This window comes from Nomia melanderi, chromosome 12, assembly GCF_051020985.1.
Source record: "Nomia melanderi isolate GNS246 chromosome 12, iyNomMela1, whole genome shotgun sequence".
NCBI classification, from domain to species: domain Eukaryota; kingdom Metazoa; phylum Arthropoda; class Insecta; order Hymenoptera; family Halictidae; genus Nomia; species Nomia melanderi.
The window spans coordinates 1,122,204-1,150,062 of record NC_135010.1 but is presented as its reverse complement, the minus strand read 5'-3'; the positions used below and the strand labels follow the sequence as shown (position 1 = coordinate 1,150,062).

Below are 27,859 nucleotides of genomic sequence, written 5' to 3'. Positions count from 1 at the left end.
AATGGCAAAATGTCGCAGACAATTATGGAAACTATCTCATCATTGATTAAACATTTCATGTACGATTTAAAAAATTTAAATAGTCTGTAATTTTAAGAAACGACTTTACTTATGAGTACTCCTAACAATTGAGTTATTTAGGTATATTGCACTTTATGAGTCGAAGAACTTACCGTATAGCCTTAAAATGCCATCGGCCTTGCCAAGACTGTTCGTCGACACGCATCTGTAGCTGCCCACGTCCTCCCCAGTGAAGTCTTTGATTAATAGCGACATCAAAACTGTGTATCCAGATCGTTCTTCTCGTACGCTGTACTTGTGTCTACGAAATCCAACCGCAATAAGTTCTGCTATCGGGAGACAAACGGACGTTTAAAATTATGAGAACTCATAATCTCACCCCTCGATCAACATTTCGTCCCCTGACCCCTGCCGGTTCTTCATCCAGTAATTTATTGTATTTGGATATGCCTCGACGTAGCATTCCAATTGCACGTTTGTAGCCAAAGGTGCTCCCAAAAGCTGATTAGGTGCTTTGACGACAGGTACAACTGTGGAAGCGGTTTCAAATTAATTGCCCGATTTATCGCGATACACACGGTTCACCAAGATTTTGATTAATGTCCTCGCATGCAGAATATAGACATTCATAATTTGTCGGGATTACATATCTCTATTACATGGTTTTCTGAGTAGTGGTGCGTGATTTAATGTATCAATTACACGAACGCCTGCATATCCCAGAAATGCATAAATTTTTATTAAATTGCCTACCAGCTGACGAGTAAACTAACATTTTCTGATAAATTCAGTATGTATTTTTAAGAAGAGTAGACAAACATTTGTACCAAGTTAATAACGTTTGCTATTTTTCTGCGCTATTTCGCATACTCGGAATGAAAATTTAAATAGAAATTAAATTACCATTTTATAGAAAATATTAATGAATTAGATGCAATGATTAATATGTTCGATATAAAGAATGATTACCGTTATAAACTAAATCTCACATTTCCTAAAAATGAATATTGTCGAAACAATTTTACACTGTTTCCAGAAATTACTAATAACTTTAATTTAATGATTTCACATTAATTGTTTTTATACTTGCTTTCATATTTTTTCATGTTATTACACAAATTTTTAGTTGGGTAGGTAAAATAACTTTTGAAATAGAAACACGGATGTCTAAGAATATTCCTATTAATAGAATTTCAAAATTTTGTATCTTTCTTTGAAATTGAAAAAAGTGATATTCATCAAAAAAAGATTAGTAAAATTTAGTTAATTACAAAAATTAAAAAATCAGTGCCCAGCATGGCCAAGCTTAACTGGATGTAAATTCTTCAACAAAAGACTCAAGTTGGTGGTATTATCAAATAAAATCATATTTTCGCTTTAATCATTTTTGCGATTTATAAAAATCTGTTGAATATTAAACAGACATTTATCCTATAGAAATGTGTTTGTGGCTTTAGATTAATAGCGGTAAACTTAATCTCAGATTTTGTTGTATCCTTTATGATGGTGTTATATTCTGGAACATTTCAACCCCTATTACTTCTCGTTATAATGCACTTTCGTCATAAGAATTTTATCAGCAGAGAATTTTAATCAGTAAATGCTTTGATCTTGCTACCTTTTCTATGAAACAGTGAAGTGGAAATTTACGCGCAAACTAAATGTGAAAAGTACTTCGTAATAGACTTTAATGAAGCTTCTTACGCTTATTGTCTTCAAATATTCCTACTTCGCAATTCCATTGTTGCCAAGTAAGGCGGCATAAATAGGTCATTTATTTACTGTAATATACCAAACGGAATAATGTGATTTGTTTTATCAGACTTCTTCTTATAATGACATGAAGAAAATTAATGAAGTACTTTCTTCGTAGATCAAGAGAGTGTACAATTTTCACCGTAAAATTATCGTAAAGCCACGCTTATTAATCTTATTCTTAAACATTTTTTTTCATTTTAACATCTTATTCTACTCAAAAATCAATAGTTTCTGATTCATTAGTTACAACTAGTAGCGTCATTAAAAGAACATCAAAATTAAAATGTTGTACAGTTCACAGGTTATTCTATTAGGTACTGCTCATATAAAACTATGAAATATATGTGTAACGCATTATCGTGGCTGAACGTAATTAATTCTCTGCTGTGCCTGTTGTGCCAGAATAATTAATATTGATGGCATTTATGCAAATTGTGTACTAACACAAATTATTTTATATCTGAATAAATATAGATTTTCACGATAATATACCAAAATGCTACAACACCATGTTATAATTAAATAAAATTTATTTGTGAAGTGATTACTCTTAACATTAGTACAATAAAACATTAAATAGGTACTTTTTTGGAAAATCATTGAAAATACAAAGAAAATAAGTATTGCACAAGGAAACTACTAATTTCTTTATATTTTTGTACTTTTGTTTAGTACTAAAACTGACTGTATGGTATTTCCCAAAGAAAATACGTTGAATCTACAGACTGTAAAATTAAAAAATGTTATCTTTGAATAATACTTATGATTAATTAAAATTATCTGATTTATTTGTTTTAATAAATATTCAAATCATTTGAAATGTATAATTTCATACGATATAAAAAAGGCATTCCATTAAAAAAATTCAAGAGCACTTTCATTTGTCAAAAGAAGATAAAAATATAAACAATTGGTTTACGCTATCGTATAGCTTACAATAAACATTACAACATTTTCCTTTATCACTTTTTTCAAACATTTACCCTTTATGAAAAAAACGCTGGCCCCTTTACTATAAACACATTTGACAATGAGTTCAACAAAATAAATGCCATACTTCCGTGCAGGTGAGTCATGTTTTTTTGTGAGGTTTACATTTAATGAATAAATATAACTTTGTTTGGAAATAACTTATGGAACTTATATACCTACGAATATTTAAACCAATAAAAGGTATACAGTAACAATTCCAGAAATGTATATTGGACATCATAATTGTTTTCTGATAAAAAATGTTTCGATTAGTATTACATTTCTTGTATTGATTTGTATTTTGTTATTTTTCCTTATGAAATCTATTATTCACACGAAGTATTTTTGTAAAATGTTCCTTTTGTACCTTTTTCACTTTTTAAAATAACTACGAAAGGGTGAAACTTAATGCGATAGCATTAATTTTTAAATTTCCATTATCGAATTTGAATTTAATGAGCTTTCATTATTTCCACCTACTCTCAATACTTACAGTTTGATAAAAATCGATGCTATTGTTTTCGAAGATGCTCTTTTGTAAATGACTATATTCCGAATTTAAATTACTGTAAGTAGTTATTGTGTTGTATAAGCTGACTATGGTTTTTTCTACATAACTAAAATTTCTGAAAACTGATAAAATCTTTATAACATAAACAGATTAATAAAACATTAGATATTGTATAGCAAATGTTAGTATACCAAAACTATGCATATAGAAAACAATTTTCTACATTTTCGATATTACATTGATATAACATTTACACTTTCGTTTAACTTTTTTACCTTTTCAAAAACGTACCATAAATTTTAAATACCCTACATCTACTTTTAAAATTAATTCACTGCTTTCGTGTTAAACGTACTAAAAACATTCAATTGCAGAATACCTGGAAAAGTAATCCAAGTTAATAGTCCGTTATATTCCTAAGCAATATGTAGGCGCTTTAAAAAGATTTATGCCGTTTCGCGCGGGTTTTATTAATCCTTGCAGGTTTATGTACGCGCAAAGTTCGCAGAGCAAAAGAACTGCATCGAATTGCTAGAAACTTTGTGTATACACTATTGAAGTTTAATGTCTCGACAGAAGAACTCCGACCATAGGAATAAATGATTGTAAAACTGTAATTTTTAGCGGCACGTATTTGCCGTTCAGGATTATCTCCCGTAGCATTATTAAAATTCACAGCGGGTACGCGGTGCGGTTGCTCGCTTTGTTTACGGAGAAACAAAAGCGTTTCTATCCCGGATATAAACGTTATTGCGTCGCGCAATAAATTCGTGAACAGCCTGCGCGCTTTTCTGTATATCCCGGTTTAATTCGCTTTGATTACAGTTGATAAGCAATCTGAAATCTCTTTCGTTCCATTGTCGGTAAACCGTGGAAGCGAATCGGGGCTGTTCCTCGAATGAAATCACGGGATCTGATAACGGGGCCATTATCGATGCTTACATCGAGCAACAACTGCGGAAAGAATCTACCCCGGCCGCCCCAGACCCGCTGCGCCGTTTCCTTCGGCAGGATCGCTTTAATTCACCGTAATAGACGGTCCTTAGCGGTTTACCAGAGACGACGGAGATCGTAAAGCCCTCTAGCGAGTTGGCGCGGTTGCGCCAATGGCCGGAGTGATTCGTCACTGCGGAGCGTGTCGTTACGTCAGCGACGGGGGTACCGCGTCGCATTTTGTCGTCGGTCGGAGCCTTTCTGCCGGATACAATCAGGGATTAGGAGGGAAACGTGCTTACAATTCACGGCGAGTGTCACTCGCTTGCTAACGGCGGGCGGCACGTCGTTGCTGGCGATGCAGAGATACACCCCCATTTGTCGCCTCTCGACACGATGGAATTGCAGCAGGGAACCGTTGTAGGTCTCGTGCCTCTCGAAAGTGCTGCCACCTGCGCACCAAGAAAACGTTTCCTGTCTGCATATTTTCTCGAAAATTGACCCCCCCCCCCCCCCCGGCCCCTTCTCTACGCCGCTACCACGCGCCACTGTGGTCACCAACCTCTCTCTTCGAAGCCGCACGGACCGTTCTTTATTTTGTAACCTCGGCCGTCGACACTTTCCAGCGTCTTATATCTACGATTTTACCGAAGGCAGAGGGACGACAGGTTAACACCAAATTACCGGTCAGAGAAAAATGATCGTTCCTTTTCTGTTCCTTGAACGTATGGTATGTATGTGCTTTTTCCGTGTAACGGTTCGAAGTGGGTTTGCGGACGTTATGCGAGGTCTCTTTCGGGATGAATCGAGGATTTCGGTGTTGAAGTTATCGATGTCTGGATTTGTTTGACGTTATCGGAATTTTCATATATCAAAATGCCACTTCTACCTGGTTTTTCAATTTTTCAGGGGACAGCGTCATTTATTCTATGCAATGTACACTTGGCGTGTATTGGTTTATGGAAATGTTTAATATTTCCATTTAAAAATGTAAATTCAGTGAATTTCTATGTCAAGGTACCAATATTATTTTGAAGCATGTAAACACACATATATGCATTACCCGAATCATTTATGAGGTGGCAATTCGTCTTATAGTCTAAAGAATAAACAAATTTTATTCTTTTTAATATTCTTTTGTATCTCTATGCTGTTAAAAATTTATCTAGAAAACGATTTGATATAATTTGCACATCAGTAAGAATTCATAAATTTCACGAAATTTTAGCAATCAAATTGATATGTCTTTCGGAAATTGAAATAGCTTTAAAAGCTCTGTTAAAAGACTAATTTCTGGGTAAAATTTCAAGTTGAAAGTTTAATTTTTTTTGCTTATTATTTTACTATGTATTGCATTATATTGTAAAACTCTTGCTTTGTATAAGCTTCATTTATATCTCTTTCTTTCCTGAACTAAACGGCATCTACTCGTAAAATGAATAAATAAATAAATAAAATAGTAAATAACTGAAACTTAAATAAATTTTCTCTTTTTATCGATATATCTATCAACTATATATTTTGTATTATACATGTATATATAAGTTTTTCTATTACATGAATACTTAAATATCTACTTATTTTTTTGAAAATTTTCCGTTCTTTGAATAAAACAATCAAAAGTTTGTACAAATTTTTGGTAAATGTCTTTTAATTCTCTAGAAAGTCATGCATTTATTCATATTGCACACAATTACATGCCCATGCAAGAAAGGATGCAGAATGAATTTTCTAGAATAAGTAATCGGTATACAAGAGAAGCTTGTATAAACTAGCTTTACCCATGTAAAGCTGTTGCTAATTGACAGGATATTGAAAATTACAATACTGATTCATTAAAACCATATCTAATAAATTGTTAGAAAAATGTAAAATTTATGATACCGATCTTTTTTTAGAAACATTTACATTATGCAAAAGGGTAATTGATATTGCAATATGTTTGATCATGTAGATTTTCAATGAAGGATTTATATCAGTAATAAAAGTACTGTATGTAGTGAAAATCATAAATTATACAGACGACGAGCGCATTTATCGCTTTGAACATTGACAATCTGACACTGCCAGAAGTTACAAAAATTTTGCAAATAAAAAATGAGTTATTATAATGTCTTATAAATGTTTAAAAGATATTAAATATATTTTTTGTTGTATTATTCAACCACGTCTCCTTCCTTAGTAGCTACTGATTTGAACGGTACGTACTTTTGAATACAAATTCTATATATTTATATATCAATATATTTGAAATTATATAGAATTGTTCCAACTCAATAAAAATTTGATTTAGTCATTTTTGACGTGTGAAATGATTATAAAAGTTATAAGTGTGAATAAATATACATTTTCAAGGATAGTGAGCTCCAATTCACTGCAATTGCTAACAGTTAGTAATTTGGCATTATAAAAATATTTATGAAGACATATGTAAACGTATATAAAATGCTCCAATATGTGCGTTTATTCAATTAAAAAAATTTCAAAAACAGTTTTGAAAAGATGAAAGTGAAAATATACGTTTTTGTACTTGCTACTAGGAATTAAAGAAGCGTATAAACCTAATGTTATACAGATAGATCTCAATTAATGCAAATTCAAATAATGCGATATTAGTATGAATTATAAAGTATCACCAGGTTGTACTTACTGAGAATAGACATTCAGTTAATGCGAGGTTCGCGAGACTTCTTTCATCGATTCAGTCTGGTGTAAAAAATGAAATCATCTTAACGTGGATCGAAGAATGCAAATTAACTGAGACTTAGACAAATGACTATTAGTTTATCAACACACGTACGAAGATATGAAGAAGCAAAAGAAAGTGTAATTCACATCACTAAGATATTTTGTACAATAATAAACATAAAGTAGTAAAATATATATGGAACGCATATTTAAAAAATGTTGTTATACATTTTTTATTAAATCGGAATCAATTGTTGTAAATATTTCAAGTATGTATTCGAATAGTATAAATTCGAATAATAGGATCGATTTCTGGCATTTATTGCAGATACCAATCGTATATTGAAACAGCCGTTCTGTTTTTCACTTTCCTTCTGTGATGTCGTTTTTATTACTACGAATGAAATTAAACGAAAAAAGCACTAGATTAATCATTAACAATAAAACTACCGAGCATTTAATACAATTAATATGTAATCCTTACAAATATTGCAATAATACATTTTTTTCGATTTCTTATAATACTATAGTATTCAAGTGAAACTATTTATTTTTTAAACCATTTTGGATATTCAATACCTTCAAGATATAAATAATTGCAAAATAAAAAAATTGAAACCCCTTATTTTGATGGGTGTAGTAATTTTAGTGATAGTTTTCTACGTTATATTCAAATGTGACACAACTGAAAGTGAAATATTCATTCAGGTAGTGTTCTGGTTATTGAGCTAAAAAAACCCAATGTTCTTGTATTTTTCAATCCTCACTAATTGGAGAATGGTATCTGTCAAACGAATGTTCAAAATTGGTTAAATTGTCAAAGATATACAATTGAAAACATACATATTTTCAAAACGTTAATACTTTTGATAAAGAAAACATAAATCACAAGAAGAAGCGTAATTTAAACTTTAACCAACTACCATTTTTATACGAATTTTTCGAATTTATTGTCATGGTAAAAGTGATCATCTTATTTAGTTTATTTAGGCGATAGAAAAACATTAAAGCTTATCTTACTTTAGAATTCGTCAGCAAACATGTTTAAATATAAAAATGTAATGATTATTATAACTTAAGGATTTTAAATAAAGTGTTTTAAGTAAAAGACACAAAATGTCAATATGACTGCCTCTATCGTTATTTAAGAAAAGAATCATAATTACTGGATATCTAAATATGAATAGTGCACTAAAAAAAGCTATTGTGTAACCTCATAAAATAAATTATTGTAATAAGAAATATTTTTATAATCTTATAGCATCTTGTTTTAGAATAGTAACAAACTACATAGTTACTATGGTCGCTAGAATCAAGATTTTCATATTTACTGTAGTAAAATAGAGGAATATAGAAATATAGAAATGTATCGTTACAATAAATTATTTATATACATTTATAATAACAAAATATTTTTCTCGCAAGTAAAACAATGAAATATTGCACTCGTATACACACACCACAAATATCTTTAAACGTGAAAGTAATAAAATAAAATTTATGTTATCGAAATCAACCTTATTTGACTACAGAAGGCGTGAAGAACATATTCCAGTTAAATGTGTAACATTATCTTCGATGTTTCTTTAACATCTTAATAATACGTACTGCTTATACTGCATCTGTAATACAAGAAGCCTGAACAAATCCCTTTTACCGATACAATAACTTCATCTCAGTTGTTTTTGATATCGTAACATGATGCTTGGAAATTGATACGCATCAGTATTAATAGATACAAGACCCAGTTATTTTTGAACTACCAGTATTCGAAATAATATTTCACGTCAAACGTACTTTTCGTTTGAAAACAAATTATGTGTTGTTATATAAAACGATAATTATTAATACATTAATCATGTCTTGAACTAATATATTTTGATTTAATATTTTAAATTATGTTTTTATAAACATTGTGTATCATGTCGGTTCAAAATTTAACCGTGTTTTACAAAAACGTATTGAAATTGATGATTATTATTTTGAGTATTTACTGTAACTATTCCTACATAGAGTATGAATAGAATGTTTCTGAATTTTTGTAATTAATACCGCAAAAAATCTGAGTACGAAATTCAGAACTTTGGAAAAAATAAACTATTCCTCAAAAAAGAAAATAGCCTTATTTTTCAGTGGTATGCTGTATGTAGGTCGGAAAATACATAAATAAATCAACTACAGAATCGATTTATCATAAAATTTATGAACTGTAGAGATAATGCAGACAATTTTGGAAACTGACAAGAAAGTTATGAGAGATCTTCCGAAAAAGCAATTATATTGTTGTAGCAAAACTGAGTAAATATTTAATTATTTGTAAATATAAATTTTTAATTATGGCTCCGTTGTTTTAGAAGATTTTTGAAGTAACCATTATTTTACAGTAAATGGATCGATTGCTCCATTAAAAACATATTTCCAGAAAAAATGCATTGCATTTATGATAAATATCGCTTTATCGTTCAAATAAATATACACCTGAATTTTTTAATTTCAATTACAAGAATATTTTACAAAAATAGAAAACTTTTTTCAGACTTCACCGAAACTGAATTTATTCTTTTGTATTTCTTTTTAATGTAATCCAGATAGTAGTTTTACGCGTTAAGATGAAAAATCTGATTGTTCTTTTAGTATTTGATAAATCGCAGTAGTCCCAATTGTATTCCCATAGAACTACTGTAATTTCGGATTAAATTAATATTTCTTCTTTAAAAAGGTTGCATGATTTTGAAATACGGTATTCTTAGAAAAAAAATGCCGAAAATCATCTTCCATTTTGACCATCATAACAGAAAGACTCTCCAAAGTTCTTAGGTTAAAATAGAGTATTGGAAACTCCGTTTACTTTTAGGGAACTGTGGAAGTATGTGCACGAGTGCGAAGGGTATGAATGCGCTTGCTTCTTCAAGAAGAGGGAGTCCCGAAATAACTGTGCAAGTGAAACTGACCTGCGAGCTGCGGTCAAAGAGTGCACTGCGAGCACATTGAGTTCTTATTCTTTCTTTTATTTCTTGTCTTTTTCAGAATAAATGAGAGAAAAATGACAGTAAAAGAAATGGCTGGAAAATTTTAAACCAATAAACCCCACACGACTTCTTTATTGCTATGATAAAAGAATAATGGTTTAGCATACTTAATTCATTATTTTGGCAATACCATACATCATAATAACTGTATACATTTTCAATCCCATTTTACGCAGCAATCGAAATTGTAATACAGCGGGCCAGCTATTTCGAATATTTAACATTCAATTAACATATATTAAGTACTTAAGAATTTGACAAGTATTTATATTTGATGTACATTTTGATTTATAAATTTATAATGCAACAATTTATGTAATTACGTGCATAAATAAGAATGAAAGACAATAACAAAGAGCAGACGAATAACAGTCAATTTTGAGACTATTTTAACTAAATTCTCAGTAAATTAATAAAGCAACGTAATCAATTACTAAACCTCTGTATAAAAACAAATTTAGTTTGTAAGATTGGATATCAAAATAAATTCTTATTTCATGTACGAGTTGCGCGTGGAAGCGTTAAATCATTCTGGGAATTCTATTTTGCGTTTACTTGATATTCGAAAGACAAGAAACGAGAATAGAATTACTAAGCGAGAGTAACGCCGTCGAGTGGTTCTTGAGCGGCAAGCAGTTGCGATAGTCGAGGATGAAAGATTGCCGTTGGAAAGCCGCGAAATGGAAAGAACATATCTCGGGACAAGAAGTTACAACTTTCCACGGAAACTCTGATCTAAACGAAACCGGGTAGAACTTTTAACCAGGTCGAAACCACAGGCTAATGCAATTGAATGAAGGAAGTAGCTTCGAAGTGGGGTAGGAGAGCGAAGGCATGTCGCATGTAAAATAAGAGGGCGAGTGGGGGTAAACAGTGGTTGGCAGCAAGAGAGGGGTCGGAAACTCGATACAAAACGTTGTAAACGAAAGAAAAGATGAGAAGATATATGCTTAATTCACTACTTAGCTGGCTAACGAGTTCCTTAAGTGAGCGAACGCTAACGAGTTTACAAAGCTCGTAAGAAAAGCACTATCGTCGGTTGTGAGAGCAACGCGAGATGCATGCGACCGGGCGCGGCGGTTTTCTGTGTTTAAAAGAAAACCACCGACATAGACAATACCTGAAAACCGTTTCACAATTTGCACTCAGAACATTTTTGCCTCCCGCAGGCTCGTAACCTTTGTCTCGGAAGATAGAAGTTTTATCTGCTTCCTTTATCTTATTTTATGGCTGTGGAAACTGGCAACTCGTATTAAAATATTAAAATTATGAACGCTTATCAGAGATATACACGGTGAAATATTTAATAAAATATTTCGGGAGAGAAGATTATGGAAAGGTTTTTCGAAGGTTATTTAGAGAAGAAAGGGGTCTGAGTAAAATATTAGGGTGCTTCAAGTCGAAGACGTTTAACGCAACATTTCATTTTGAAGAATTAAGGAAATTCATTATACCGTATTTTATAAATCAAAATAAAGCAATAGGAATTAATATTGTTGTACTTATAAATTTATCTAAAAGATTAATGATGGTTAATAATTAATAATTCCTCGTATAAAATGAATTTATAAAATAAAGGGTAAAATAACTGTCAATTTCATTTTTATAACCAGCGAAAGATTAATCCTGGTTAAAAGTAATGTGGTTAATAAATATTAATCTGAAACAATAATTTTTGAATAAAAATATTTCAAACAGGAATTCCTCATGCAAGGTTCATTCATGTATCTTTATTATGTAGAGTAATATGTAATTCGTGGTGGATATGATCGGAAAGCACGTGACTCTGCATAAAATGACAAATTGAAAATGTATAGGTTTCTATTTTAAGTATTTCCACATTGCACATTGCAACCTTTGAAGCTTAATTAAAGTAATTACAATAGAAGTTGTGAATACTATGTATGTATGTATACAATCGATGACGAACACATTTCAATTTCAGATGTTTGCCATTATTTAAACGTCCATTATCTGACATTTTCATTATCTGTTTCATTCAAGCTGTGATGATGTATACTCGTATAATGCAACATATATTTATTTATAAACAAAATTCATTAACTCTATGGTTATAATTCCTTGTTTATCAAATAACAGACCATAACTAAATAATAATTCTAAGCGTGCTAAATTCTGAAGTTTAAATAATTATAGAGTTTAGTATGTGACCAATTATTGAAAGTATAAAAGAATGTGCATATAGCATAGCATAGGAAGCGTAGCAAATCTGAAAAAGATAAAAGTATTTTATAATATTTAAAAAATCTGTCAAGTCTAAAATGGTGTAATTACGTTGCATAAAATGACATATAATGCTAATACTGTATATAACAACACAAGGAATGTAAATAGCATTGCCTTGTTATCAACCGAATTTTACATGCAAATAAGAAATGATGAATAGTAATTAACGAATAAAGGATTCCCACACGAATAATGAATAATAGAAACAACAGGTAACTAAATAACGATTAATTATTTACTTGTTATTGTTATTCAAGTAACGTTTCATTCGACTAATGACCAACGGTGAATGCAGGTTATTGAAAATATCTCATTAGAATCATATGGTAGTATATTTTATGTATTTTCAACTTTTACTTTTTCTGATTTCTTATTTTTTATTAGATATTTTTATTTATTAATGTCGTTTATACAACGATTTTTAAAGTAAAATTATGTAAAAATCAATTAGAAAACTATGAACAATTAATAATTAGTAATTAGGTTATAAAATATAAATGTAAATATAAATATAAATAAAAAATCATAACGAGAGAGCTTAGAAAAACCATACATTTTTCTATATTTGTATTTTGAACGACGTGACGTCTAAGTTTTCTATTGTGTAATAAAAGTATTATTAGTGCACAAGGTAAATTAAATAAAAAATATATTGAAGAAAAATTACATTTTTTAAAAACTTGCACAATACTTTCATTCCAATTTTTGTATACATTTTTATAATTCCTTCTTAGATTGTTAAATAAATAGAAAACTACTGTGAATACCTATTTGGTAAAACAATCTCACACGAACGGATAACTACGTAATTAAGTATCCTAAGAACGTATCACTTGCACTACATTTCTCATTCTTCGTTAGTGTACGTTTCAACGTACCTACCCATTGCAAAAATTTCTCATATGAAATATGAGAATGCGGTTTACTTTGTTTGAATTCCAAATCAAATTTTCCAAAATCTTTTAATCCCGCCGTAAATTTGACGTCTTTACACGAGGCCAACGTGTTAAAATAAAATTTCTTTTACAATCTCATTTAAAAGATAAGATAATAAAATTCTTATATAAAGTGTTGAAATGTTATTATGATATAATTTTTATCCAAAACATACATTCTAGGTTAAATAAAAAGTAAAATTTAACCGCATGCGATGACTAGTGGCTTGGCTCACATAGCAAACGCTGTACTGACGTCGAATCGAGAAGGTTAAGAATCTTCAGCGAAAATATAAACAGTTTCAATAATTTCCTGTAATGTGCGCTGACCTATCGATTCCATTGCGACGCCAATAGCGGTTAATCGAAGTTCCATTGTTAAAGAAGAGCGATTTATCTTCGTAATGAGTCTGCACTTTGGTTCCTCCATTAATTCATAAGCATGAATATGCCTATTCGTGCATTCACGCAGCCTTAATAGCATTCTTCGCGACGACAATCGTTAACTACCGCGGACGGGGAAAAATATCTACGGTCGAAAAGACAAATACAGGGAGCCTTGAGCGTTTCAGCCGGCCGGCGGAGTAAGGGGAGTCGGTGGAACTACGTCGGTCAAAGTTTTGCTAACTCGGGTCTCTGCAGCGGAAACTACCACGCGCCTCTTCTTCAATGTATGTACAAACGATATTGCACGTATATGCGTGCTCTATGTACTCCATCTAGACTGTGCCAGTGCAAGCTCCGTGGTTCGTTGTACGTGTCTTGACAGCGTACGTACACGGCCTTAAGTCCTTCCACGAGTGTGTGTACCGTACAAGATACCATGAAGAGAATTCTCATCCTCTGTTTCTTTACACGCGCACCCGCTGTTCCTGTCTTCGAGTTCAAAAGGTGAAACTTGTTTCAACGACCTGCCTCGTTATACTCACTCCACCATGTTCTTACGCCCAATCTGTGTGCTCACGTCCGAAAATTTCCCGGCTCTTGACTTCACACTTTCCCCAGCGATCTCGCAACTGTGGCACGCTCATCATCGATGCAGAACGAAATGGAATTAGCTTTCACGAGCAATCAACTCTTTTTTGTTTACGTATTCTAGAATTCTGTTTGTCAACGTTATGGATAACTAGGATTTAATCAACCGTTGCAAATGAAAAATGATGGATACATTTTATTGTTAATAATGTTCACTTGTGCATATGTTATTCAGAAGCTTTGCACAACTTAAGTTAAAGGCCGTTGAAGAATGAGAGAATATTACATCGATGACTATCTTTTTAAAATATTTCGATACTTTTGATAAATAATAAGACAAATTATAAGTAAAAATTAAATAGTACTCAATATATAATATTTTATTAAAAAAATTCTTTCCGAAACACGTTCTCATTTGAATAAAAAATAATCAAAAAATGATTATTTTTTATAAAGACCTAAAGAACATTTTGTTTCTTATAAGTGGTTTTGATTTATGTATATGTGAATATTACTGAAATAGAAAAAGAAAATTTGAATACTCGTTTGGTTTTAAATTTTTTAAATACATTTTTTGGAACAGTAGCATTATATGAACTTTATTATAGGTTTCTGTCTTATTCTTATAAAGTAATGGATGTACAAATATCACACCATAAGTCGATTAAAGAAAATAAACACCTACATTTGGGAGAAGGTTAATGTTTGTTAAATGAATCTGGAAGTTCTAATTTCAAAGTTTAATACTCTAAAATCTATTTATATTCATTTATGATAAATATTATATTTTAAATTAACGTTGTTTGAAAATAATATAGTTAAAATATAGAAATTCTTCAAGGCTTACCTGAAAGTTTTCAAAAGATGTCATATAACGCCATATTACCGAAAATCATACATATCGTTTTATAAAATCTTACTTTCGCCTGTACTGTAAAGTGAACACGTGAATATACACGATTAAGTATTCCAGTAGTAAAAGAGGGTAATCTTTCAGTTAATATCAACGTAATTTAATTGTTACTTATACTTTTAATGGAGTTTTGCAAATAGCATTTAAGCTTTAAATAAACGTTAGCATCATACTGGCAACGTTAATAAATATCTAAAATTACATGCATAAGCTGGCTGCAGAAATGTTTTAAATCAAGCCTGCAGAATACGAAAAGTTCTTTGCTGAGTTAATTAACGAAATAAGGTTAATAGACACAATGAAAAATCTCACAAATATAGAAAGATACGTGACGAGACTGCGTAAACCATAGTTTCACATGTCATGCAAAAGAACTTTATCCAAGTCCACTTCTGTGCTTACGCTGACTAACATAATTTCGTACCAACGTGTCTTTCATTCGTTTGCGCAGCTCCTGGAAATTATTTTTTCAGATGCCCTAATGATATGAGTGGATTTTACAACACTAATTACTTCACAAACCTATGAATTTCTCAGCTTTCATCCTTCTGTTTCCTCTGAAGAGAATACCATCCAATTATATAAATTGTCGGTAGACAAAAAATGGAACGGAATGTAATTACGCAGGACACGTTAAAGAGTGCATGACACATCACATGCAAAAAGAAGACGTTACCATGACACTGAAATTCTCCGCCATTTTTTCATTTTTCTGCATCCTGGCATTTGATCAAGACCGTGATAAAGAATAGTCTGGTGTTACATGAATAGATATACATAATTTATATAAATAAACAACTAATAAAAAGTAAGAGATAATTGAAAGAACATTGTAACTCGTAATTTGAAAAAATAATGTGTTGCTTATTCCATTCTACGATTTAGGGAAAACGTTCGTTCTACAATTGTCACGAATCACATGAAATATTTACCATTGCAAATCTTCAAAGTGTTGACCGTTCATTTGAATGCAGGCTTCTGCACGTTTCCCCAATGGATTTCAGACACGTTCGGAATTGACATGCTGTACTTTGAATATACATACTACATACGCCGTTCTATAGGATACGTTATGTAGTCGCATAAGGAAACACCGATTTACGTGCCAAACAGCTGAATATTTCTGAAACGTATATTCTAACTATACACTTTCGAACGCAATCATGTTCAATTTCTTCAATAAATTTTATTAATCACAAACACTTTTAAGATCATCGTGAGGTGGTATTACTATCTGTCTGTAATTTGTCTTCAGAACATAAAAGTGACTGACAGTTGGAGCAGTTGGAGCAGCTATTTCTTAAACTTCGATTTATTAAATAATTCAACGAATTTTCTTAACATATTTTTTGAAATACCAAAACTTCTTAAAAGAATTACTTGTGTAGATAATTTTATACCAAATGTTACTTGTAGCAAAAACGATTTAGAATTTTTCATTTTATATAAAAATAATTTTAAAAAATATAGTATTTAAAATTCTATAAAATATTGAGCATATTATTTTTTATGGAAATCCTTCTTTTCTACGAAGTCGAATTGAAGCGATGCTTGAGTGAGTCTGTCTATATCTTGAGTAATGTTTCGTGAATCAATTCACAAGTCACTCTTGGTTCTTGTGAACATTAACTACAGAATTAAATGTGATATTTTGGAATAAAAATATTATTACTGAAATAAAGCCATGGAATTGTTAAAGGAAATTAAAGATTGAAAATCTTTGTCAGTGTTTCTCCAAATTCTGTACCATTTTTATGGCGCACTTTGTGAGAAGATACACTCTTAATTATAAGTCAATAAATTTAGGTGATTATAAATCATTGCAATAACATAGAAAATAAAAATTTTATTGTCTGTTTCTAAAAGTATTAATTTCGTATCAGGAAAAAAATTTTCTAAATAAGTTTAAGTAAACATGCCTTACTGCTGTAAGTACAAAGGAACGAAAAAGAGAGACTATAAATGGCGTTACTAAAATTATAAACAAATTACGGTCAAACATATTGTACTTAGATTACGTGAAGTGTTTTGAAAGAATTTATGTCATCAAAGAATGGTTAATATTTATCTAAAATGCGTATAGTTTTTAATTTATCATTAGGAAAATTGGAAAATTGATAATGTTGCAGATAGAAACTTTTCATCATTTGTACTTTCACATTGAAAATGGAAGTTTCATTAAAATTTCTTTAAAAATTGATCCAATATCATCTCTACGAAAAAATATCTTTAATTAATTGAAAAATAATCAATAACAGAAGTTGTTTGAAACGTTTTTAAATACTTATATACGATTAATATTTCTGCCAACCATACGTCAACTCGTAAGAGGTAAATAATTTTGTTTGAAGACGTTTCGTTTTTTTGTTCAAATATCTGTGAAATGCAGTACACTCCTGGAATAGGATATTTAAGAATTTTAAACTTGTAAAATGTTGAATTTATCGAAATATTTATTCGAAGAATTTACCTATATTCTGCGTTTCTTATTTGCTCTAAGGCATCGATTCTTTGTTCCTCCAATCTTAAGTTACGTACCACCTTGTACAGTCTTATTACTGTAGTAAATCCTCCTCGCTGCACGAAGAGAACTTCAACTATATAGGATATTAGGGGTACCTAATTACCCTATTAATACCGAATTAATGTGGGGTCATATGACGGTGAATACCGAAAATTCTTTAGTACTTATGCCACTGAATAGCCTGGTAGTTAAACTTCAAACTACATACGTACTATTAGGCGGTAATTAACAGCACATCGTACGAGTGTACAAACTCTGTGTTTGTATTTACAGTACTTCCAATTATATGTAATGTAAGAATTGTTACATCTTTATAATACATTTTTTTTTCATATTAGAGAATTTATAATATTTATATGTATATTTTGTTTTAACACTTCTGACACTGCTGTATACTATACATTACGTAGAATGTCATACTAAAATAAGCTACACATTTCCTTCAGTTGTGATGGATATATACTTACAAAATGTTTCACATGCGGTATGAACTTATTATAAAACGGATACATTTTGAAAAATATTTTTATTTTAAACTATATTTTAGGAATTTCCAAAATCATAATATTCATCTTTTTGCCTTTTTTACCATTGAAATACCCACAACAATGTGTAATAATATAACTTTGAAATAACTTTTGATTCTTAACCTGTTAATTGTGAAATTTAGTTTCAAAAATTCTTCCTTTTGTGCTTAATAAAATCAAAAAATGATGTGTGTACTTGTCAAACGAAGGCCGAATGCACCTGGGGTATATTTTAATGAAAGCCCAAAGCAAAACAAGGGAAAATTATATGTCCATGTGAAAAGTAAATAATTTATCGTTGAAAAAATTAATATCCTTTTAAGGTTTAAGATAATGTGTACACTCGTCAAATGCTGTTAACTGGTTAAAATTAAGTTTAATCTTGAAATATATTTTTGGGAATCAAAAGACATTATAAGATTATGTAAACACATATTACTGATCTTATTTTCATGAATTTTCGTATACTTTCACATTACAGGGTAGACATGTCCTTTCATTCACGTAGAGTATCCGTTCAACGAATGAGAATCGCGTAAATAGAGTTTATCAGTACAAAGGAAAACAAAGTATTGGAAAGGAAAGCTAGTATAAGTTTTAGAAGTACATATATATTTCACATAGCTTAACATGTTGAATGCCACACGATTTCATAGCAAAATACCCAAAATGAAAAAAATATACTATTAAATCATTTGATTGAATTGCATTAGGTAGTATTATTTATAATATAGAAATGTTTTCAGATAATCATCGTTTAATTGGATGAACTATAGTAATTCGATTTGGTTGGGGGTCACCGGTGACCCTCATGGCATGCAACGTGTTAACAAATATAATAATAATAACATTTCAGAAAATAAAAGTAAATTTCATTCCGTGTCACTAAATTCAGATCGCATAAGTTGATATCACGTATAAACAACACCGCGTAAGTAGTGTTTTAATTTACCGCGTAAAAATAAATTTGCGTACAAAAGTGTCGCGTAAATGAGGCAAGTGAGTAAAAGAAGAAATCTACATTTATATGGAAAGCAAAATATCGTTTACTTTTGTTGCAAAATTAGTTTCCACGGATCTTTTAAAGTAAATGATATTTTACTTTATAAATGTACTTGCACATTGACACCATTCAAATTGCATGTGAAATGTTTTTTAATATTATCACGAAAGAAAGAGATAGTTAGGGGAAATAATTTAGGTGAAACCCTGTGTTACAAATCATGTACAACTAAATATTTTGTACACACGTAGAAGTAATAGAGAAAGAAGACATTTCAGCTTTATGAAAATTTCTAGATCTATTTTAAAGTTCATACTCAAATAACAATTTAAAGTGGTGCATGAAAATTCTTTAGTTAATATTATTGCTAGTCACATGTTAAAATTATATTCTGTATGTATAATAAAATACACTTACTCTGATTACGAAAGAAACATGATCATCGAAATGTTCTGTTAACTGTAACTATTATGAGTTTCTGTGAGGTCTACATTTGCCATAAAAATTAATATACACGGTATCAGAGTTAGCAACTGTGTATATATACATGCATCCCATTAAACACGACATGAAAGTATTACTACATACAGAAACTGTTACGATCTTTAATTAAAAAAAGCATCATTAATTCTACGAAAGCGGAAAAATTTCAAGTTAACAGGCCATTTGAACGTTTTAATGCACACAGGATACACGCGATACGACGTTCGTACGCTAAAGTAACACTCAATATACCCAAATATACGGCAACGGAGCCGTTAAACACATCCAGATAAAAGTCAGAAAATATAAAAGCGTATGATCAACAATTCGCGCTGCGATATTGAAAACGTAACCGTGGCGAGTCCATAAAGCATGCAGTTTAAATGGTAAAAATTTGTAAAAATAAAAACGTACCGAAGTACGAGACCGGGTCAGGTGAAAATATTGAGTACAGCAGCGTGACCGGTGTACGGTTTCGATATTAAAAGCATAAAGTATTGCGAGTTCACGATTGAGGATATAACGCGATATAAAAACCGAGCAACGGGGACACGGGGGAGAAAAAAAGGAACCGCAGATGTTGCACATTCCGTATTCCGTTATCGATGTTGGTGACATAAAGCGTCAAGGCAACGATTACCAGTTATAAGTATTGTAATAAAGCTCGGTTCTTGGGTCTTCGGTAAAGTGGAAGAAGGAAAACAGCGCGGCGGGGCGGGAGGAGGATGGGTAACGGAAACACAGACAAAGAGAGTAATGGGTAGCAAACGAAATTAAACCACCGACGTCTCTCTGCCTTTTTCACGAAGGTAGCAAGTGAAAGAGGTCTGTCCGCGGAGATATCCGCGAGTTTTATAGTGTCATTATATACCGACTGAAGAGGCCCTTATAAGAATGGGTTCTCCGTCTTCCCTTTTCCAGGACACTCTCGGGGTCGGTCTTCCCGTCGCACGGCAGCTTAGAGTCGCGTTGTCACCCTCCGAAACTGCGAAGTCGGCGCTGGTATCGTCCCCATAAACGATATCTGGTGGCACTGTCAGATAGAAATGAAAAACGGATGACATTGGCATGAATCTGGCTTGTGAAATGGCATACAATACCACCGAACAAATTTGGGCACCATTCATTCTGAAACAAGCGAACTTATTCTTAATGGGAAACGCGAATCGACGTTCCGAGTAAAGCGATGTCTGCGCCTGGGGAAGAATAGTTATCTGAATAACACGGTACAGTGATCGGACACAGTAATTGCTAAGGGATACCCTTAATCCTCGGATAATGTATGGCGTGACAGTTGTACTGCACGCACGATTCCCGGAACAAATGTGACCTGATAGTGTATTTTTTGCTTGTGTGTGTGAAATTGCATATATTACTGTGCTAGTGATTATATTATTATGCAATATCCGGTAATATTATAATTTTATATTTCGACAATTGATGTTAATTTTTCAATATAAATGTAGCTTAGTTGTGCTTCTCATTTATGAAAGTATGATTCTCTACGTAAATATAAATATAAGATAGGTATAGTAACATTTGATAAAATAATGATAATTTATAAAATTTAAATGAGATGACATTACATTCATTTCTTGGTTTAATATTATTTTGTTGTTTAAAGAGGTAGAATTTTACAGCTAATAATACATTTATAATTTTGATATAAAAGAATAACTATGTCTTGATTTTTTATTTCATAAACACATTTTACTGATAAAACTCTTTTTATGTTGACAGTATGATTACTATATCTGTGTAATAGGTTAAAATTAATTAAATACATTTAAGGGTAAATTAATTAATACATTTTTATATTTTTTAATATTTTGATTTATGACATTGGAATACAAATAAAACCATATATTTGAGGTTAAGGTATTACATTATTTATAACTACACGAATTACATTTCGATTAGTGATTAAATTAAATTTTAATTGATTAAATGAAAAATCTATCTATTATATAGGTAATGTTCATATTTTATTTTATTTGCTATTAATTTGGTTTGTTTAGTTTTATTTATTTAATATTTTAAGTATTTTTCATATAGACAAACAATTTTTATTTAATCTTTATGAAGTGAGTTTGTACAATACGATTAGTCAATAGCATAATTAAAACAATCATCACAAACTGTAAGCTCTGATTAGGAATAGTGTCAACTTCCTTATTGTGAAGTATAACCGAAAAGCTGAAAGTTGCTTCTCGCGTCGCTGTAACTGAATAGACTCTACAAAACGCTTCATTGTCTGTTTCACATCGCCGTTGAAACAAAAGAGATTCAAAGGTCGGATCAGTGGTGAATGGCATCTACCCTCTGTGGGTTGAACTTGAACTAGAAATGAAACAGAAGCGTAAGGTATTTCGGTCGTACCAGACTATGTAAACGTACCAATTTTTGAACGCGATGTTAGGTATTTTAATACAATTGAAACACGCAGTACTCCGTGCGAAATTAAATGAAGGTTATGTCATTGCTTTATTCGCTTCGAATATTTTCCAACTATATAATTCTTCTCATTCTCGTGAAAGCAAAGCCCACGAATTGAATTTTACAGCTAGAAATACTAGTCGTGTACTCTATTTCTTTTTTTGTTTTTGCAGATTTAAAGTTTGAAAATCTCATTTTAATATTTGCCTAACATTGTTTTTAATGCGTGAAAATAACTGTAAATACAAAATGAATTTTTATATCATTGATTTTAGCGTAAAGCATGATGTAAAAATAAAAATTTTTAGAATTTGTATGGAATATAAATAAAATATCTGATTGTTGTTTCGTTGTTGAATATTCTATCCCTTTTAAAAGTAATTTGAAAGCACTCTGCGTTATTGAAGACTTGGTACTCGGTACGACACGTTAAATAAGGTCTTTCGTTGTCTTTTGTTTGCGGTATTGATTAATTAACGTATGATTGTATTGATGAATAACATATTACTGCCGAAAATGCATGCTCGAACATTTTCCACTCTGTCCAATTAGACTCGTATTGCTTCTAACAATAAATGTCAACGCGCTAACAGCAGTTCTTAATATCTTATTCTATGATTTATTTCTCACTTACGATTGATACAATTACTTTACCACTAATAATTTGTTGAAAGTAATAAGTTTTTTAAGTAATTGTTGTAATTTGCTTTGAATTATTAATATCAAATTAATTTACTTTGGTTCATTATTTAGGATTTCATACCAAGTTATTTCTCAGACGCAATTCCAAATATTTCAGCTAGGTATGTAGAAAAAAAGACGAAAATTATGTCTTACATACAAATTTGAAATGAAGTACACTATTATATTACAACCATTCATATATGTAAAGTAATAAACTACTTTTTTTTATTTCATGATTATAATTTGTATTCATATTTTATAATTTATTCATTATTTATACATTTATAACAAATACAAATTCGTATTAATTATAAAAAATTGTATTTCTAATAATTTAAAAGTTTCTTGATATTATACATTTGTGAAACGACTTAAAACACATTTCTCCAAATGAGAATACTTATTCGAATAACGGAGCATTCAAACATACCCAAAGAAATTTCAGTTTTGAAAATGTCGTAGAAAATTGACGAAACCTCTATATGAATCAATGAAATGAAATATCGGAAAAATTATTGTTTTATTATTGAGGAACTATTTGTTAAATCAAATAGGTGAGATTTTAGTACACTGTGAACGCAACTTATGACGCCTCCAAATCTCGAGATCTAGAGTATTTGTATGTACATAGCACGAAACTTTCGGGATCCCAACCAGTCGTATGTAGCATGATACTGTCGGGATTCCGGGAATTGGTATATAGCGTGATATTGTTGAGATTCTGAACCTATCCCACTTGATTTTTTCAACCCAACTCGAATCTACGATCTCGATTTCTCATATACCAACTCAAAAAACTCGTACAACTTTCTATAAGATAGAAACATCACAAAAATACAGGCTTCATAAGAAATTCAATTTTCTTAGCCTTTATTTCTTTGAAATTTACCTGATTGTAATTAACAATAATTATTACACGTGTGTGTCTTTTTATTATATATTGAAGTTAATTCCTATTTATATATGACTAAATACAAGAATCAATAATATCTTTTTAATAATATTTTGTATCTTCAATTTAGTTCAATTGTGAGTTAGCTACAATGTCAATTCAGAAAATACATATGAGCCGTTTATTTTGAAAGCTTAAGTCCATTAAAAAAAAGGAGTAAACTGTTAAAAAGTAAAACAGTTAAACAACTAAAAAAAGTAAAAAGAAATCAACTAAAATGTACTGTGAAACGTTAATCAGTTAGTTAGAAACTTGTTAAATTTTATTATAATAAATAATAATAATGAGTAAAATTGTTAAAGGAAATAAAATTTGTAAGTTTTTTTCTTTTTCTAAAATATAAACTCAGAATCTTAAATTATGTAGTTTCTTCCACAAATGTTTTGTAAAAATATTGTAAAATTTATTCCTTTCAAACCTCATCCGGTATATCTTTACCTAATTTATAATTTCCCCATCCGTATTTTTCCGTGTTTGATACTCTCCCTTTCTAGGGATTTGGTGGAGACAAAATACTCTCGGTTCATTTCATTCTGAGAATATTCTACTATAGTGACTATGTTATTGAAAATGTAAAAAGACGCCATTTATATTTCACTGAAACAATTAATACATTTTTTCCAAAAAGAGATTAATACTACTTTTAAAAATCGCTCATGTATTCTATTTTATTCGCATGTGGTGATGTGCAATTAATTCAGAGTGGAAATATATCTCAGATAATTCCACTAATATGTACAAGATTAAATGTAAACTCTAATTTATGATTTGTGTGTTAAATTAGCTTAATAATTTTATTGTATTAGAAAAACTGCAGAGAGAAGAATGCAAATTTTTTCAAGTATGTTCACATACAACATACTTCTATAAAATCACAGAAAAATAATCAGTGCGATTTAATTACAAAGCTGTCACGCGCACAGGTTCTTCTCCAAATGGAAATAATTTGATATTCAACTGAAATAAATTTAACTTAATAATTGCATTGCTAACCTGTTAATGACATTAAATGCAAGACCTTCCTTTTAAATACGTATTTGTGCGCTTTTGTCCAATTATCACTATCAGGACATAATGAAATGAAACTAATGAATTTTATGGATCTGAAATATATTATCATTTCATTTCAAAAGAGATTATTCAATCATACGTCGACTATTCTCATTTAATCGATCGTCAACTGGTCAAACTAATTATACAACTATTTTATCATAATTGGTGAAGTAAATTATTTGATTTAAATATTCAATTGAAATATCAATTTCAAAAAAGTTGTTCATAAATAATTAATATTTATTAATATTCAAGTAATATAATAATCATTTATTAATAATTAATGTTTGTAACATAAAATTATGAATCATACTAAAGATTTATTAATATCTTCAACTTATTTTTTTTTTCGATTTATTTCTTCGATTATTTCTATATAACGTTTACTTATTCATAAATATTAACACATTAAAAGTAATAACAAAATGTGGATTACTTAGTAACTAATAGTTTACAAATTTTATATTTTATGTTTTTGATACAACATTTGTAATATATTTAATTCAATTTAATTCAGTTCATAAGAGGTATCTAATTATTAAAATAACAGAGTGAACAGAGGAGTATCATAAATAAACTACTTCTTTATAATTTTCTCTTTGAACTTCCTTCAGGGTCCTGCTACTTTCTTATTGGAGGGCATAAACTTTGCTATATTTTATCATATAATACATATTAAAAGGTATTCAAACGAACTGATGATTATTTATTATTTTCTAACTCGTGCTTACCTCATAAAGCCAAGATTTACTTCACATTTTTTTATGTTACGTATAGTTTTATAAAGAAATGTACTAAAGCTTAGAAAAATACTTGAAATCACCACAAACTGCATTGACTCTATAATCAATAGATAGATCGTTTATTTTGAAAGTGGTATAAGTCGATTCTCTTTTATTTTAAAATATTCAACTATTTGCATTTTCATTGACTAAAGGATTCTAACAGGTTTACTTCGTGTGTTCACGATTTACGTATGGAAGCAGATGTGAATTCATTCTAGAAATAGCTTCTTTAGAATTAACTAGACCACTACTTTTTCCCAGATATATGAACCGAATTACGCCACAATCAAAGTTCATAATTCTGCAATTCTATTTAGCAACGAAATTTTTTAATTTTTAAATTGATCGTAATAAAAGTTTCAGATTAAATTTTTCGTTTCCTCAATCTTTTTCAAAAACCGGATTTACACCACTTCTAAAATAAACGGTCCAAACGGTCCATCATTCAGTTTGCTTTGTAAGTTCAATGTAAACTATATACATCTTCATGAGAACGAAATCAGATAATTTTTCACGGGCAGAGGTGGTTGTTTTATTTGCAAATGTTCGAGCGTTCAGATTTCTATCCGTTTGAGAGGGATGAATGGTCCAGATAAAACAACTCACAAGTGGGTGTATAAAAAAGCTGTTTACGATGAAAGAATTATAGGAAACAAAGGTCTAAAAGTTGGAATTTTTTGTGTTACTGTATAATAACAAAAACATTTATATATTTAAAAATGAATTAATTTAATGTGAAAAAATTTATTTATAATAATAAATTTATTTATAATATATAGTATTTATAATTTAAACATTAGCAAAGTGTTTTTTAAATGTAATGTGCTCAAGTATAATTGGAACTAAAAATTATAATTATTATATATATTTTTCTTTCAAACGAACAATATAATATAATGAAACTTTGAACAGCAACAGATATAGATTTTTGAGCGACAGTGAACATTGAATAAGCAAAGACATTAAGAGTCGATGAATTCAATGTTATTGCGAGATGGTAGTTAAATTATTAACGTACGAAGAAATTTTAAAAGTTTTATATCGTAGTAAAACGAAAAACTCGTTTCAAATTTATTAAGAGTTTATACGTAGGTAGGTTAAGTTACCGTTAATAGTAGTGAACGTTAAAAGTAACATACTAAATTCTGAAAAATCCAATAATAAATAATCCATAAATAATTTCCGAGCTTCTGTAATTATCATAATGATATATTACCATTTATTCGTAGTATCATTATTCCTATTTTTTTGAATGCTTAAATAGTATATAAATAATATTTAACAATAGTCCAATCTGGAATAATGTTTAAAAATTGATGCAATGTAAATATTTGCGTATTTGACCAATGTAGAAGTATTCTAAACAAGATTTTCTTGCATATAGACTTTTATTTTTTGTATAGGTACTATTTTCTGCAAAACACCTTCTGAGCAAAATATTGCAATATTTATTAGCTGCTTTTAATTTCAAATCACAATAGTGCACTATGCAGTATTCTAGAAAATGAATGAAAGAATTCTATGACTGATAGTAATTGGTAAACGATTTCGTTAGTTCCAAGCGCACAAAGGTACATAAGCACGTCCTCGACAAGAGACATTGTAATGAGAAGGTCTTTAATGTTTAGTTAGTATAATTAGAAGCAATTTAGGGTCAGGGAGATAGGGCAGGGTAAGAAATTGCTAATGTTCAGGTCGTCGGGAACATAATAATTATCTTTCCCAAGCACGCCCCCGATATTAAGTCGCAGTTAGAAAAGAAAAGGGGACCGTCGATGAAAAAAGGAAAGATGTATACTCTGTTACTCTTCATGTAGTATAACCTTCGATAAAAAGCGTTAAACGTACGTACAGTTTTGGATAAAAGAATTTCCAACAGAGTATTCGAATATGAACATATAAAAAATCTTATATTTCGATTAAAAATTTTGATAATAAATAAAACTATATGCAGCATTGCATTTTTTAAAAATTCAAGAACATGTAAATGTTCTCAAGAAAATGTATAATGTTGTTAAATATAGAATTTTTATATCCAATCTAATAAATACATTAAATGGTTAAAGGCTTTTTTATGTAACTTTGGTGGTTTAAAAATACTTTACAGAAATACAAATTTCTATAAAAATATATAAAATAAGTAATATATTCGCAATAAAAGTTTTTATTTTCTATTTGCTATACAACAGTAACAGAGATGGTACTACATATCGATTACCAATGATTTATTGCAACACATGTACACGCATGTATATATAATTGACTTTGTGGTTTTTATCATGTGATAGCATACAAGATATCATATTTATCCGATGAAAATTATGTTAACAGTGTGGTTATCATTTACATCTCGTCCATTGTTTAAAACAAATAAAACACGTATAAATGTACTGTTGTGTTTGTTGGTATCTTCATTGAATGAACTTATGA

At 30.2% G+C, this 27,859-nt stretch overlaps 1 protein-coding gene across 4 annotated transcripts in view; it reads right to left on the bottom strand.

The window, feature by feature from the left end:
* The window catches only part of LOC116426221 (lachesin), a 363,880-nt gene that overhangs the window by 15,574 nt on the left and 320,447 nt on the right, over positions 1-27,859 (bottom strand). For 3 of the 4 annotated variants that reach the window (XM_031974872.2, XM_031974873.2, XM_031974871.2), the window contains 4 exons: positions 20,391-20,552; positions 4,498-4,647; positions 401-551; positions 174-322 (listed from right to left, as the gene is read on the bottom strand). In XM_031974872.2, coding sequence (XP_031830732.1) covers positions 174-322; positions 401-551; positions 4,498-4,647; positions 20,391-20,552 — 612 coding nt within the window. The remainder of the gene's footprint in view (positions 1-173; positions 323-400; positions 552-4,497; positions 4,648-20,390; positions 20,553-27,859) is intronic. The other variant, XM_031974877.2, reaches the window with a different exon arrangement.